This window comes from Oncorhynchus clarkii, chromosome 21 (assembly GCF_045791955.1).
Source record: "Oncorhynchus clarkii lewisi isolate Uvic-CL-2024 chromosome 21, UVic_Ocla_1.0, whole genome shotgun sequence".
NCBI classification, from domain to species: domain Eukaryota; kingdom Metazoa; phylum Chordata; class Actinopteri; order Salmoniformes; family Salmonidae; genus Oncorhynchus; species Oncorhynchus clarkii.
The window spans coordinates 47085068-47101209 of NC_092167.1; the positions used below are offsets into that span (position 1 = coordinate 47085068).

General features: G+C 46.0%; 1 protein-coding gene across 1 annotated transcript in view; it reads left to right on the forward strand.

Moving 5' to 3' along the window:
* Positions 1–10783, forward strand: part of LOC139379489 (uncharacterized protein C4orf19) — a 38587-nt gene extending 27804 nt beyond the window's left edge. Inside the window, exon 3 of the mRNA XM_071122305.1 lies at positions 7289–10783. Coding sequence (XP_070978406.1) covers positions 7289–8114 — 826 coding nt within the window. The 3' untranslated portion in view covers positions 8115–10783. The remainder of the gene's footprint in view (positions 1–7288) is intronic.
* The last annotated feature ends 5359 nt before the right edge of the window (positions 10784–16142 follow it).

Consider the following 16142-nt stretch of genomic DNA (forward strand, 5'->3'; position numbering starts at 1 on the left):
TGGGAACTATACTCGGTCAACAAAGAAATATAAAAACTAGAATGCCCAGCCAAATCACACCCTAAGGTCAGGGCGTGGCACTAAGGTCAGGGCGTGACACTAAGGTCAGGGCGTGACACTAAGGTCAGGGCGTGACACTAAGGTCAGGGCGTGACAATAACATAAGTTACCTTTTCTTGCTGAAACACTTTGACACACTTGGATTAGAATAGTAGCAGCTTTTTAAAAACAACAACTTGCTGGCGTTGCAGACAGACATCACAAAGTGTAAACAAAGAAGAAAAAAATAAATACATGTGTATAGTTCATACTGTCATTTTTTGCCTTCTTTTTGTTTTTGAGAAACGTATTGCCTCTACTCCCTGCAGTTCCTCTTCAGCACTAGACTGGCACTTTGTGTTGAAGTGGTGTTCTGTGTGTTGTTGTGTTGTCTTTTCTAGTTAGCTTCGCCATGTTCCCCCAATCAGCCAATTTACAACACAGCCATCCATCCGTGACCCAAGCTGAAAATCCACATCCCTCTCTCTCCCCCCCTGCCCTCCCCCCCCCCCCCCCCCCCCCGCCTAGGCAATTCCAATGAGATCCAATTCCTTCTTAGAAAGGAAATACAACATTTATCAGAATAGGGAATTATAGGGCTTCTGTTTTCTCTATTTACAAAAGGATAAAGACTTATACCACTTTGTCTCAGTCTTTTCTGAAGGATAGTATTATTAGATAGTATTTGCCTTGATCTCTGTTCTTTTATTTCTTCTGGCAATGCTTTTATTCTACGTAAGCTCTGGTATTTCCAACTAACACCCCGTAGTTGTCCATTTTTTTCTACGTGAGCTCTGGTATTTCCAACTAACACCCCGTAGTTGTTCATTTTATTCTATGTGAGCTCTGGTATTTCCAACTAACACCCCGTAGTTGTTCATTTTATTCTACGTGAGCTCTGGTATTTCCAACTAACACCCCGTAGTTGTTCATTTTATTCTATGTAAGCTCTGTTATTTCCAACTAACACCCCATAGTTGTTCATTTTATTCTATGTAAGCTCTGGTATTTCCAACTAACACCCCATAGTTGTTCATTTTATTATATGTACGCTCTGGTATTTCCAACTAACACCCCATAGTTGTTCATTTTATTATATGTAAGCTCTGGTATTTCCAACTAACACCCCATAGTTGTTCATTTTTGTGAACAGATTCCGTGTTGCTTTCTAAAAGATAAACCTGAAGTTTCACCTCGGGCAAACAGCAGTAGACGAAACTTAGGAGAAAGACAAAAATGGAAAACCTTCATTTTCTCAGCGTACAACTGTGAGGAGAGAGGCATGGAGGGAGGGAGAGAGGCATGGAGGGAGGGAGAGAGGCATGGAGGGAGGGAGAGAGGCATGGAGGGAGGCATGGAGAGGGAGGAGGCATGGAGAGAGGCATGGAGGGAGGGAGAGAGGCATGGAGGGAGGCATGGAGGCATGGAGGGAGGGAGAGAGGCATGGAGGGAGGCATGGAGGGAGGGAGGGAGGGAGAGAGGCATGGAGGGAGGGAGAGAGGCATGGAGGGAGGGAGAGAGGCATGGAGGGAGGGAGAGAGGCATGGAGAGAGGGAGAGAGGCATGGAGGGAGGGAGAGAGGCATGGAGGGAGGGAGAGAGGCATGGAGGGAGGGAGAGAGGCATGGAGGGAGTGAGAGAGGCATGGAGAGAGGGAGAGAGGCATGGAGGGAGGGAGAGAGGCATGGAGGGAGGGAGAGAGGCATGGAGGGAGGGAGAGAGGCATGGAGGGAGGGAGAGAGGCGTGGAGGGAGGGAGAGAGGCGTGGAGGGAGGGAGAGAGGCATGGAGGGAGGGAGAGAGGCATGGAGGGAGGGAGAGAGGCATGGAGGGAGGGAGAGAGGGAGAGAGGCATGGAGGGAGGGAGAGAAGCATGGAGGGAGGGAGAGAGGCATGGAGGGAGGGAGAGAGAGAGGCATGGAGGGAGGGAGAGAGGCATGGAGGGAGGGAGAGAGGCATGGAGGGAGGGAGAGAGGCATGGAGGGAGGGAGAGAGGGAGGGAGAGAGGCATGGAGGGAGGGAGAGAGGCGTGGAGGGAGGGAGAGAGGCGTGGAGGGAGGAGAGAGGCATGGAGGGAGGGAGAGAGGCATGGAGGGAGGGAGAGAGGCATGGAGGGAGGGAGAGGGAGGGAGAGAGGCATGGAGGGAGGGAGAGAGACATGGAGAGGGAGAGAGAGAGGGCGGGAGAGAGGGAGAGAGGGAGAGAGACATGGAGAGAGGGAGGCATGGAGAGAGAGACATTGAGAGAGGGAGGGAGGGAGAGAGGCATGGAGAGAGGGAGGGAGAGGGCGGGAGAGAGGGAGGGAGAGAGACATGGAGAGAGGGAGAGAGGCATGGAGAGAGGGAGGGGGAGAGGGAGGAAGGAAGGGAGGGAGGGAGGGAGAGAGGCATAGAGAGAGGGAGGGAGAGAGAGAGACATGGAGAGAGGGAGAGAGGGACCAGTAACATTCTGACTATGTGTAACTTTCAGGAGAGAGAGAAGGAGAGAGGGAGAGAGAGAGAGAGAGAGAGGGAGTGAGGGAGAGAGGGAGAGAGAGAGACATGGAGAGAGGGACCAGTAATATTCTGACTATGTATAACTTTCAGGAGAGAGGGAGAGACCCCAATAACTACCGTGGGATATGCGTTAACAGTAACCTTGGGAAAATCCTCTGCATTATCATTAACAGCAGACTCGTACATTTCCTCAATGAAAACAATGTACTGAGCAAATGTCAAATGGGCTTTTTACCAAATTACCGTACAACAGACCATGTATTCACCCTGCAAAACCTAATTGACAACCAAACAAACCAAAACAAAGGCAAAGTCTTCTCATGCTTTGTTGATTTCAAAAAAGCCTTAGACTCAATTTGGCATGAGGGTCTGCTATACAAATTGATGGAAAGTGGTGTTGGGGGTAAAACATACAACATTATAAAATCCATGTACACAAACAACAAGTGTGCAGTTAAAATTGTAAAAAAAACACACAAATTCCTTCCCACAGGGGCGAGGGGTGAGACAGGGATGCAGCTTAAGCTCCACCCTCTTCAACATATATATCAACGAATTGGCGCGGGCACTAGAAAGGTCTGCAGAACCCGGCCTCACCCTACTAGAATCTGAAGTCAAATGTCTACTATTTACTGATGATCTGGTGCTTCTGTCACCAACCAAGGAGAGTCTACAGCAGCACCTAGATATTCTGCCAGACCTGGGCCCTGACAGTAAATCTCAGTAAGACCAAAAATAATGGTGTTCCAAAAAAGGTCCAGTCGCCAGGACCACAAATGCAAATTCCATTTAGACACCGTTGCCCTAGAGCACACAAAAAACTATACATACCTTGGCCTAAACATCAGCTCCACAGGTAACTTCCACAAAGCTGTGAACGAGCTGAGAGACAAGGCAAGAAGGGCATTCTATGCCATCAAAATAAACATAAAATTCAACATACCAATTAGGATCTGGCTAAAAATACTTGAATCAGTCATAGAGTCCATTGCCTTTTATGGTTGTGAGGTCTGGGGTCCGCTTACCAACCAAGATTTCACAAAATGGGACAAACACCAAATTGAGACTCTGCATACAGAATTCTGCAAAAATATCCTCCGTGTACCACGTAGAACACCAAATAATGCATGTAGAGCAGAATTAGGCCGGGAAACATGTGTTTCAAAATACCTGACCACTGTGACTGATCCAAACTTAAGGAAAGCTTTGACTATGTACAGACTCCGTGAGCATAGCTTTGCTATTGAGAAAGGCCGCCGTAGACAGACATGGCTCTCAAGAGAAGACAGGCTATGTGCTCACTGCCCACAAAATGAGGTGGAAACTGAGCTGCACTTCCTAACCTCGTGCCCAATGTATGACCATATTAGAGAGACATATTTCCCTCAGATTACACAGATGAACAAAGAATTTGAAAATAAACTCCCATATCTACTGGGTGAAATTCCACAGTGTGACATCACAGCAGCAAGATGTGTGACCTGTTGCCACAAGAAAAGGGCAACCAGTGAAGAATAAACACCATTGTAAATACAACCCATATTTATGCTTATTTATTTTCCCTTGTGTACTTTAACCATTTGTACATTGTTTAAACACTGTATATATATAATATGACATTTGTAATGTCTTTGTTGTTTTGAAACTTCTGTATGTGTAATGTTTACTGTTAATTTTTATTGTTTATTTCACTTTTGTAGATTATCTACCTCACTTGCTTTGGCAATGTTAACACATGTTTCACATGCCAATAAAGCCCCTTGAATTGAATTGGGAGAGAGGGAGGCATGGAGAGAGGGAGAGAGAGAGGCATGGAGAGAGGGAGAGAGGCATAGAGAGAGGGAGGGACCAGTAACATTATGACTATGTAACTTTCAGGGGAGAGGCATGGAGAGAGAGAGAGAGAGAGAGAGAGAGAGAGAGAGAGAGAGAGAGAGAGAGAGAGAGAGAGAGAGAGAGAGAGAGAGAGAGAGAGAGAGAGAGAGAGAGAGAGAGAGAGAGAGAGAGAGAGATTGTAATTGTAATTGAAGAATTCATAGAATCTAACCACTTCTGGGAAATTTGGACACTAAACAAACAACAACACAAAGAGTTCCAAAACAGAGATGTATAGGTAAACCACTTCTCCAATCTTTTTGGCTCTATAACAAAGAACAAACAGCAAAGACATATACATGATCAAATACTAATCTTAGAATCAACTATTAAAGATTACCAGAACCCACTGGATTCTCCAATTACATCGAATGAACTACCTGACAAATTACATACAAACCCTCCAACCCAAAAAGTCCTGTGGTCTTGATGGAATCCTAGTTAAAGTACAAAGGGGAAAATAAATAAGCATAAATGTGGGTTGTATTTACAATGGTGTTTATTCTTCACTGGTTGCCCTTTTCTTGTGGCAACAGGTCACACATCTTGCTGCTGTGATGTCACTGTGGTATTTCACCCTGTAGATATGGGAGTTGATCAAAATTGTGTTTGTTTTCGAATTCTTGGTGGATCTGTGTAATCTGAGGGAAATATGTCTCTCTAATATGGTCATACATTGGGCAGGAGGTTAGGAAGTGCAGCTCAGTTTCCACCTCATTTTGTGGGCAGTGAGCACATAGCCTGTCTTCTCTTGAGAGCCAGCCTACGACAGCCTGTCTCAATAGCAAGGCTATGCTCACTGAGTCTGTACATAGTCAAAGCTTTCCTTAAGTTTGGGTCAGTCACAGTGGTCCGTATTGCTCTGTTCAAGTAGAGTGTGATTTTGCTCTGGTCTGATAGAGGTGTCAGTGGGCTGACTGTGAACGCTCTGAGAGACTGGGTTGAGGTCAGAGGTCATAAAGTAATCTACAATACTACTGCCAAGAGATGAGCTATAGGTGTACCTACCATAGGAGTCCCCTCGAACCCTACCATTAACTATGTACATACCCAGCGTGTGACAGCGCTTCCGGAGTTGTGACCTGTTTTGTTGGTTAAGTTGTCCTAGTTGTGTCTAGGGGTCAGATGGGGGAGGGAATGCTGTCACCACCAGGCAGATGTTTGTCCCCCTGTGTGCTGAGGGTGTCAGGTTCTTGTCCAGGTCTATTATTTAGGTCGCCACAGACTAGTACATGCCTCTGGGCCTGGAAATGATTGATTTCCCCCTCCAGGATGGAGAAGCTGTCTTCATTAAAGTATGGGGATTCTAGTGGGGGGATATAGGTAGCAGACAGGAGGACATTTTTCTCTGTTGAGATCATTTCCTTTTGAATTTCTAGCCAGATGTAAAATGTTCCTGTTTTGACTAATTTAATAGAGTGGGTTAGGTCTGCTCTATATCAAATTAGCATACTGAGTCTCTTCCCTGTTTCACACCTGGTGGTTTGGTGGATGGGACTACCAGCTCTCTGTAACCTGGAGGACAACCAGTAGGTTCGTCTCCTCTATACCAGGTTTCTTACAGGATGACAATGTCTGTATTACCGATTTCTTTGGTGAAGTCCAGGTTCCTGCTCTTTAGACAAATGACAGATGACCTCAGGCTTTGGATATTTCAGGATGAGATAGTGAAGGCTTTGTGTTCCATAAAGAGTCCAATGTTGTCGGTCGTGTGGTTTGGCTCGTGTAAGAGTGGGGTTGGGCCTGTTTTCATCTCTCTCCCTCTATTTCGCTGATATTTTGGAAAGGACACTCAGTCAGGGATACCGCCGCATCAGCTCCCTCTGCACCAGCTCCCCCTTTATCAGCTCCCCCTGCATCAGCTCCCCCTTTATCAGCTCCCCTTTATCAGCTCCCCCTTTATCAGCTCCCCCTGCATCAGCTCCCCCTTTATCAGCTCCCCCTTTATCAGCTCCCCCTGCATCAGCTCCCCCTTTATCAGCTCCCCCTGCATCAGCTCCCCCTTTATCAGCTCCCCCTTTATCAGCTCCCCCTGCATCAGCTCCCCCTTTATCAGCTCCCCCTGCATCAGCTCCCCCTGCACCAGCTCCCCCTTTATCAGCTCCCCCTGCTGTGTATGAGTTCTCTCAAACTACTGGTATCCTTCTTCACAGATCCTGTTGTTGATGTTGCTCATGCAAATATAATCTTGACCAAATACAAAAGGTGTGTGTGTGTGTGTGTGTGTGTGTGTGTGTGTGTGTGTGTGTGTGTGTGTGTGTGTGTGTGTGTGTGTGTGTGTGTGTGTGTGTGTGAGAGAGAGAGAAATCAGGTAAACACCCAGAGCCTGCTGTGTCCATCAATGTAAATAGTCTGCGAGAACACAGAGACCACTGTTTTATAGAACACAGATACCACTGTTTTATAGATCACAGAGACTGTTTTATAGATCACAGAGACTACTGTTTTATAGATCACAGAGACCACTGTTTTATAGAACACAGATACCACTGTTTTATAGAACACAGATACCACTGTTTTATAGAACACAGATACCACTGTTTTATAGAACACAGAGACTCTTTTATAGAACACAGAGACTACTGTTTTATAGAACACAGAGACCACTGTTTTATAGAACACAGAGACTCTTTTATAGAACACAGAGACTCTTTTATAGAACACAGATTCCACTGACAAATGTTATTTGATTTATTCTAATTTGTGAATAAATGTGAACTACTGATTAACATCTATTTGTTTGTCTTTGTTTGCATCTAATGGTCATTATTCTCTCTCTCTCTCTCTGACTCTCTCTCTCTCTCTGACTCTCTCTCTCTATATATATATATATATATATATATATATATATCTTTATTTCTTCCTTTCCTCTCTCTCTCAGTTACATCTATGATCCGACCACTCAGGTGGACGTCCACGGCAGGAAGAGGGACCCGGCTGAGAGCTCCCTCTACCAGTCCCACCACCTACCAGGAGACAGCGGGAACCAGTTCAACATCAAGCAGAACCAGGGTTTCCACAACCTGGGCTTCAGCAACAAGTACACCGAAAGAGGAGGTGGCGGAAGCCTCAAGCTGGAGATCGACAACAACCACATCAACAAGCTCCACGCCGTGCCCACCAACCCAGAGAGGGAGTTGGGCACGGGGCAGGCAGCCAAGCCTCATGTGGGGGAGGGTGGTGGAGATCTATATATCCTCCATCCAGAGGGCCAGGTGCCAAGACGAGATCCGTCCAAGGGCCTCAATCTAGTCCGAGTCTATCCCAACACACCCTCCCTGGATCTTACTCTCAATCTGACCCACTCAGGTGACACTGACTCTCACCCAGACAAGATTAGGATGGTCCGGAACTTCTCGGACCCCTCCATCGGGGACAGGTATGGGGTGGGGTGCAACACCTCATCAGTGGACGAGCTGGACGAGGGGGTGGGGGGCACGCCGGAGTACCTTGGCGACACGGGAGATGAGCAGAGTGTCCTGTCTGTGGACATTCAAACCAGTACGACTAGCCTGTCCTCGGCAGACACAAACGACGATAGGGGGGCGCCGGACGCCACTACCACAGAGAATGGGATCGGGATCTCAGTGAAGAAGAGCGAGGATGAGGGGAAGGAAGGGGAAGACGATGACGTGCAGAGCGTCACAGACTCTATGGTGGCAGAAGCTCTGGCAGCTCTAGAGGCAGCGACTGCCGGGGAGGACTAACTGTCAAAAACCTCTTAATAGGTCCAAAAAACCACAATCTAACATCTATTCAGCTTCAGTATCCGATGGGGCTGAATGAGGAGATTCTGATGTATCTTTTAACATGTCACATGGGTATATCAATGTTGTCTGCACTCTCAGGAGAAGGAGAGAAGACTCTTGGCGCTCGACTGTGAATATTCCCCGCGTCCTAATCCCCAATATATGGTACATATTAAACTTCCTGGTCTTCAGCTGTACAATCTACATTTCTATGTTCCACCAGCACAGCTTCTAGAACTTCTATCTCTATATTCTGTCCTATAAAATGCAGCTCTGCACAGCTTCTAGAACTTCTATCTCTATATTCTGTCCTATAAAATGCAGCTCTGCACAGCTTCTAGAACTTGTATCTCTATATTCTGTCCTATAAAATGCAGCTCTGCACAGCTTCTAGAACGTCTATCTCTATATTCTGTCAGTACTTGCCATGGCTTTGTTTGTCTTCAGGGAGCTTTGCTGTGCTTCATTATATAAACACACTGACAGGCCATCTCCAGCTAGCTACCTATTGGTGTATCGTATCCATGTTGTTGTTGTTGTTGTTTACCTATTTTACTATGTTATTTATATAATGACTGGTTGGCCCAGACTTTTCTAGTTCAATACATGTCAGAGATAGCTTGTTTAGCTAAGATTCCACTCCCTGCACTCCTTTCACAATGACGCACAGTGCAAGGAGTGGAATGTTAGCTAAACAGACTGGCACCCAGGCTATGTCAGAGACATTTCCCAAACTCTGTAGAGGAGAGCGGACATGTTAAAGACCATAGAGAGAGGTAGTCTGTTCACTTTACAACCTCCCATTGTGGAGCATACTGGGCTGACCTCATGACACCTTACGACAGGAAGTAGGTATATATATATATATATCACAGATATACGTAGCATCTCTGTATCCTGTTTTCCCTCGAATGCAAACATTCCACATTTGCGATGGGTCTTTGTTTCAGTGAAGGAGAATTATATTGACTGTCCTTTTAAACTCTTTGTTTGTTTGCCAAAATCATTTCTATTCAAATGTATATGTACATAAAATGCATTTAGAAGTTTAATTTGCTATGTACTGTCAAGAAGCCTTAAATTATTTTTTAAATCAAAGCACAGATGTTTTCAGGGGCACAATATAAAAAAAAAACATTTAAAAAAAGACTTGGCCATGTTTCTCTGGTCGCTCACTAATCTCCATATTCCTCTTGTACACACCCCCCTCCCTTTTCTCAAACTCTTTCCTTTTTCCAGTCTTTCTACCAGATCCAATCGCTCCGTCTCTCTCAAGGATTTGCAACAAATACAAAACCCCCACTCTGTTAACACCTGTGTAGCCTTGGTGTGTGTGTGTGTGTATGTGTGTGTGTGTGTTATTTCTCTGAGATCTAAGTTTGTTTAGGAGATCGTAGCTGAAATGTTTCTCTGACAGCCCTCTGATATTCCTTGCCACCAGAGCCCTGGGACCAGGCCTAACTAAGGCCCTTGGAGCGTTACTCAGGCCAAAAGGAGACGCCAGGGACTCACAAACACCTGATTACACCCGGGCTAAGGCGGTGAACGTGCTAACTTTGGCTCACCACATGATCGCTATTAGTGTGTCTCTCCCAACCTCCCGTCGCAGTTGGAGAGGAGACACCGAAATATCCCAATCTTGTGATGTTTCTTTTTTAGCCACATTATCTCTCCCATCTCCTTTTCTTTACTGAGAGTTTGTCTCCGTTTGTCTCCATTTAATCACACACCATCCCTCTCGCCGTAAAGACACTGTTTTGGTTTTTTTTGGGGGGGAGCATCTGTTTCTGTGGTAATACAGTGTTACTTCTGCTTTAACATATAACAGTGGCCTTCCTCTTAATATCTCTCCATATCAACTCCTTCACAATAACAACCCCTTTCTCACGGTGCCCTAAAGTGACTGCTCAAACCGAGGTTACCATCTGATCTGCTGTTTGAGGTGTAAACTTGCTTGTTTTATTAGAAGGAAAACCTAAATGTGCCCGTCTGACTCAGCTACTAAACTCTCCCAGAGAGGTTACATGATGTAATAACAGCTCACTCAGCAGCACCACAGTAAATCTTACTACTGACTGACTGACTGACTGACTGACTGACTGACTGACTGACTGCCTGCCTGAGTGACTAACTGCCTGAGTGACTGACTGCCTGCCTGACTCCCTGAGTGATTGACTAACTGACTGAGTGACTGACTGCCTGCCTGCCTGTGTGCGTGAGTGACTGTCTGACTGACTGACTGCCTGCGTGAGTGACTAAGTGAGTGACTGACTGACAGTAGGGGGTTTCATGGTCTGTGATGTCACAGTGCAGGTTAAATTAACTACTACCCCTTCAGCCATCTTGGGGTCTAGTTTTGGTGTGTGTGTGTGTGTGTGTGTGTGTGTGTGTGTACGTATGAATGTGAATTAACAATACACAGAGGGTTACAGTTTCAACACTGACGTCTGGGGTTGACGGTCAGGTAGAAATCTATATGTTGAAGAGTTAATGGCGCTTTGTCTGCCCAACCTGTACGGTAGATTGTCAACAGCACAGTATCCTTGTGAAGAAGCACAGACTACAGTGGGTCAGAAATGTGTTGTATGATTTCTGTCAAATTCTCATAAATAAAATAACCATGAAAATAAGTTGTTTGCACCGGTGATGTACTTTTGGTATGTGTGTCCTGGCCAATAGAGTCTCAGACGGACAGTCCAACGTTTTCTTTAGTTCCCAGTGTACATTGCGTTAGAAAAGGAATGGGGTGCACATTTCAAATTCATTTTTCTCAAGGCTTTTGGGTTGGGAGTGATGTGATCAATACTTACGATCAAGTTACGTAGAGGGATAGCTCACATAACTTAAATAATTACCCTAAAAGGTAGTCTATTGGCCAGGAGGGAACTGATTTAAATAATTACCCTAAAGGTAGTCTATTGGCCAGGAGGGAACTGATTTAAATAATTACCCTAAAGGTAGTCTATTGGCCAGGAGGGAACTGATTTAAATAATTACCCTAAAGGTAGTCTATTGGCCAGGAGGGAACTGATTTAAATAATTACCCTAAAAGGTAGTCTATTGGCCAGGAGGGAACTGATTTAAATAATTACCCTAAAGGTAGTCTATTGGCCAGGAGGGAACTGATTTAAATAATTACCCTAAAAGGTAGTCTATTGGCCAGGAGGGAACTGATTTAAATAATTACCCTAAAAAGGTAGTCTATTGGCCAAGAGAGAACTGATTTAAATAATTACCCTAAAGGTAGTCTATTGGCCAGGAGGGAACTGATTTAAATAATTACCCTAAAGGTAGTCTATTGGCCAGGAGGGAACTGATTTAAATAATTACCCTAAAGGTAGTCTATTGGCCAGGAGGGAACTGATTTAAATAATTACCCTAAAGGTAGCCTATTGGCCCGGAGGGGCCTGGTTTAGGGAGAGAAATCTGTTTTTACCAGAAAGTGACCACTGTTAACATTGAAGCTATTTAAAAGGATGAGTCACACTTCTCTAACCATGTGACTTGCATGACATCCCCAGTGAACTGCCCTCTGGGAGATGTAGTGTGAACAGCACACGGGGAAGCAGGAATAGTGTTTCTTTTGTAAGAGATTCTGTTAATGTTTCACACCACAGTTAAATACAAAACACTTAAGAGGAGAGAATCAGTTAATACTGTCCAGTGCCTAAAATAAGCCCAGTATAATGAGTTCCCATAACCTGTCAACTATGATTCTATGAAAAGTGTATGTCTATGTTTGGGATTCATAGAACAGGAAAGTCATAGGGTACAGAGGTGTTAGCCTGGTCCCAGATCTGTATGTGCTGCAGGCTTAGTGAGCGTGGAACAAGGCTACAGGTCTCAGGTGAGGTTACTAGGCAGTATGGAACAAGGCTTCAGGTCTCAGGTGAGGTTACTAGGCAGTATGGAACAAGGCTTCAGGTCTCAGGTGAGGTTACTAGGCAGTATGGAAGAAGTCTTGAGCTCTCAGGTGAGATAACTCAGTGCCTTCAGATCTAGGTGAGGTTACTCAGTGCCTTCAGATCTAGGTGAGATAACTCGGTGCCTTCAGATCTAGGTGAGGTTACTCAGTGCCTTCAGATCTAGGTGAGATAACTCGGTGCCTTCAGATCTAGGTGAGGTTACTCAGTGCCTTCAGATCTAGGTGAGGTTACTCAGTGCCTTCAGATCTAGGTGAGGTTACTCAGCGCCTTCAGATCTAGGTGAGGTTACTCAGCGCCTTCAGATCTAGGTGAGGTTACTCGGTGCCTTCAGATCTAGGTGAGGTTACTCAGTGCCTTCAGATCTAGGTGAGGTTACTCAGTGCCTTCAGATCTAGGTGAGGTTACTCAGTGCCTTCAGATCTAGGTGAGGTTACTCGGTGCCTTCAGATCTAGGCGAGATAACTCGGTGCCTTCAGATCTAGGTGAGGTTACTCAGCGCCTTCAGATCTAGGTGAGGTTACTCAGTGCCTTCAGATCTAGGTGAGGTTACTCAGTGCCTTCAGATCTAGGTGAGGTTACTCGGTGCATCAGATCTAGGTGAGATAACTTGGTGCCTTCAGATCTAGGTGAGGTTACTCAGTGCCTTCAGATCTAGGTGAGGTTACTCAGTGCCTTCAGATCTAGGTGAGATAACTCGGTGCCTTCAGATCTAGGTGAGGTTACTCGGTGCCTTCAGATCTAGGTGAGATAACTCGGTGCCTTCAGATCTAGGTGAGGTTACTCAGTGCCTTCAGATCTAGGTGAGGTTACTCAGTGCCTTCAGATCTAGGTGAGGTTACTCAGCGCCTTCAGATCTAGGTGAGGTTACTCAGCGCCTTCAGATCTAGGTGAGGTTACTCGGTGCCTTCAGATCTAGGTGAGGTTACTCAGTGCCTTCAGATCTAGGTGAGGTTACTCAGTGCCTTCAGATCTAGGTGAGGTTACTCAGTGCCTTCAGATCTAGGTGAGGTTACTCGGTGCCTTCAGATCTAGGCGAGATAACTCGGTGCCTTCAGATCTAGGTGAGGTTACTCAGCGCCTTCAGATCTAGGTGAGGTTACTCAGTGCCTTCAGATCTAGGTGAGGTTACTCAGTGCCTTCAGATCTAGGTGAGGTTACTCGGTGCATCAGATCTAGGTGAGATAACTTGGTGCCTTCAGATCTAGGTGAGGTTACTCAGTGCCTTCAGATCTAGGTGAGATAACTCGGTGCCTTCAGATCTAGGTGAGGTTACTCAGTGCCTTCAGATCTAGGTGAGGTTACTCAGCGCCTTCAGATCTAGGTGAGGTTACTCAGTGCCTTCAGATCTAGGTGAGGTTACTCAGTGCCTTCAGATCTAGGTGAGGTTACTCAGTGCCTTCAGATCTAGGTGAGGTTACTCAGCGCCTTCAGATCTAGGTGAGGTTACTCAGCGCCTTCAGATCTAGGTGAGATAACTCAGCGCCTTCAGATCTAGGTGAGGTTACTCAGTGCCTTCAGATCTAGGTGAGAACTCGGTGCCTTCAGATCTAGGTGAGATAACTCGGTGCCTTCAGATCTAGGTGAGGTTACTCAGTGCCTTCAGATCTAGGTGAGATAACTCGGTGCCTTCAGATCTAGGTGAGGTTACTCAGCGCCTTCAGATCTAGGTGAGGTTACTCAGCGCCTTCAGATCTAGGTGAGGTTACTCAGCGCCTTCAGATCTAGGTGAGGTTACTCGGCGCCTTCAGATCTAGGTGAGGTTACTCGGTGCCTTCAGATCTAGGTGAGGTTACTCAGTGAGTGTGAACCACTGGAAGGTCATTGCTGTTGTCACAAAGCTTTAGCAAGGTGTTAATCATTGAATAGACAGACCTACTGCCCACGCTCACTTAATGTTTCACCAAGGTTTAAAGTTTTCCCCCGGGGGCTGACAGCTTCTTCCTCTTGGCCAACACCCAGAAACGGAGGCTGAGCTCTGACTTTGGGTCCTAGATAAATACCAGTGGAGGCTGGTGGGAGGAGCTATAGGAGAACGGGCTCATTGTATTGGCTGGAACGGTATCAAAACACACGTTTGTATGGAAACCACAGACTCCATTCCAGCCAATACAATGAGCCCGTCCTCCTATGGCACCTCCCACCAGCCTCCACTGATAAATCCAATGTTTAAATGTTACTAATGATACACTATACAAAATGGCATGTCAACATGAGTCACATTGGTACTGTAGTGACCTTATGAACACAGCCCTGCAGCACTGAGCAGCCGGCTCCGTAAAGCAGAGAGGAGACTGTCCTAGTGGGTTGATATCCGGGTTATTGATTTAAAGTGTCCTCTTAATATTTCTATTGCATTATGTACAGTAATGACATATCATGTGAACAAAGACTATTATGACATCATGTGAACAAAGACTATTGAACGGGAGAGAGAGAGAGAGAGAGAGAAAGATGGGTGTCACCAGTTTGTCCAAGGTAAGAGCGAGGGCAAACAAGACCAAGAGTCAATATTTGCTGAAGGTCCTTTCGATGCTATCCCATGTCCTGTAGTGTGGTGCGTAGTGGTGTGTGGAGTAGTGTTACAGAACTAATAACTCGCCTACGGATATTGTTCCACTCTCTCAACAACATCAAAAAGGACAGATACAACAGTCACACAAACTCCATGGAAACAGTGTGTGTGTGTGTGTGTGTGTGTAATGAATTTGATTGTCAGTCACTAAGTCAGGAGCACCTGATCAGCCGTTACATGTCCGAAAGAAGAAAAAACAAACATCTCGTCACCTCCTCCATCTGGCAGCACTGTGACATCAAGACAAAGGGAAAGAACAAACATCTCGTCACCTCCTCCATCTGGCAGCACTGTGACATCAAGACAAAGGGAAAGAACAAACATCTCGTCACCTCCTCCATCTGGCAGCACTGTGACATCAAGACAAAGGGAAAGAACAAACATCTCGTCACCTCCTCCATCTGGCAGCACTGTGACATCAAGACAAAGGGAAAGAACAAACATCTCGTCACCTCCTCCATCTGGCAGCACTGTGACATCAAGACAAAGGGAAAGAACAAACATCTCGTCACCTCCTCCATCTGGCAGCACTGTGACATCAAGACAAAGGGAAAGAACAAACATCTCGTCACCTCCTCCATCTGGCAGCACTGTGACATCAAGACAAAGGGAAAGAACAAACATCTCGTCACCTCCTCCATCTGGCAGCACTGTGACATCAAGACAAAGGGAAAGAACAAACATCTCGTCACCTCCTCCATCTGGCAGCACTGTGACATCAAGACAAAGGGAAAGAACAAACATCTCGTCACCTCCTCCATCTGGCAGCACTGTGACATCAAGACAAAGGGAAAGAACAAACATCTCGTCACCTCCTCCATCTGGCAGCACTGTGACATCAAGACAAAGGGAAAGAACAAACATCTCGTCACCTCCTCCATCTGGCAGCACTGTGACATCAAGACAAAGGGAAAGAACAAACATCTCGTCACCTCCTCCATCTGGCAGCACTGTGACATCAAGACAAAGGGAAAGAACAAACATCTCGTCACCTCCTCCATCTGGCAGCACTGTGACATCAAGACAAAGGGAAAGAACAAACATCTCGTCACCTCCTCCATCTGGCAGCACTGTGACATCAAGACAAAGGGAAAGAACAAACATCTCGTCACCTCCTCCATCTGGCAGCACTGTGACATCAAGACAAAGGGAAAGAACAAACATCTCGTCACCTCCTCCATCTGGCAGCACTGTGACATCAAGACAAAGGGAAAGAACAAACATCTCGTCACCTCCTCCATCTGGCAGCACTGTGACATCAAGACAAAGGGAAAGAACAAACATCTCGTCACCTCCTCCATCTGGCAGCACTGTGACATCAAGACAAAGGGAAAGAACAAACATCTCGTCACCTCCTCCATCTGGCAGCACTGTGACATCAAGACAAAGGGAAAGAACAAACATCTCGTCACCTCCTCCATCTGGCAGCACTGTGACATCAAGACAAAGGGAAAGAACAAACATCTCGTCACCTCCTCCATCTGGCAG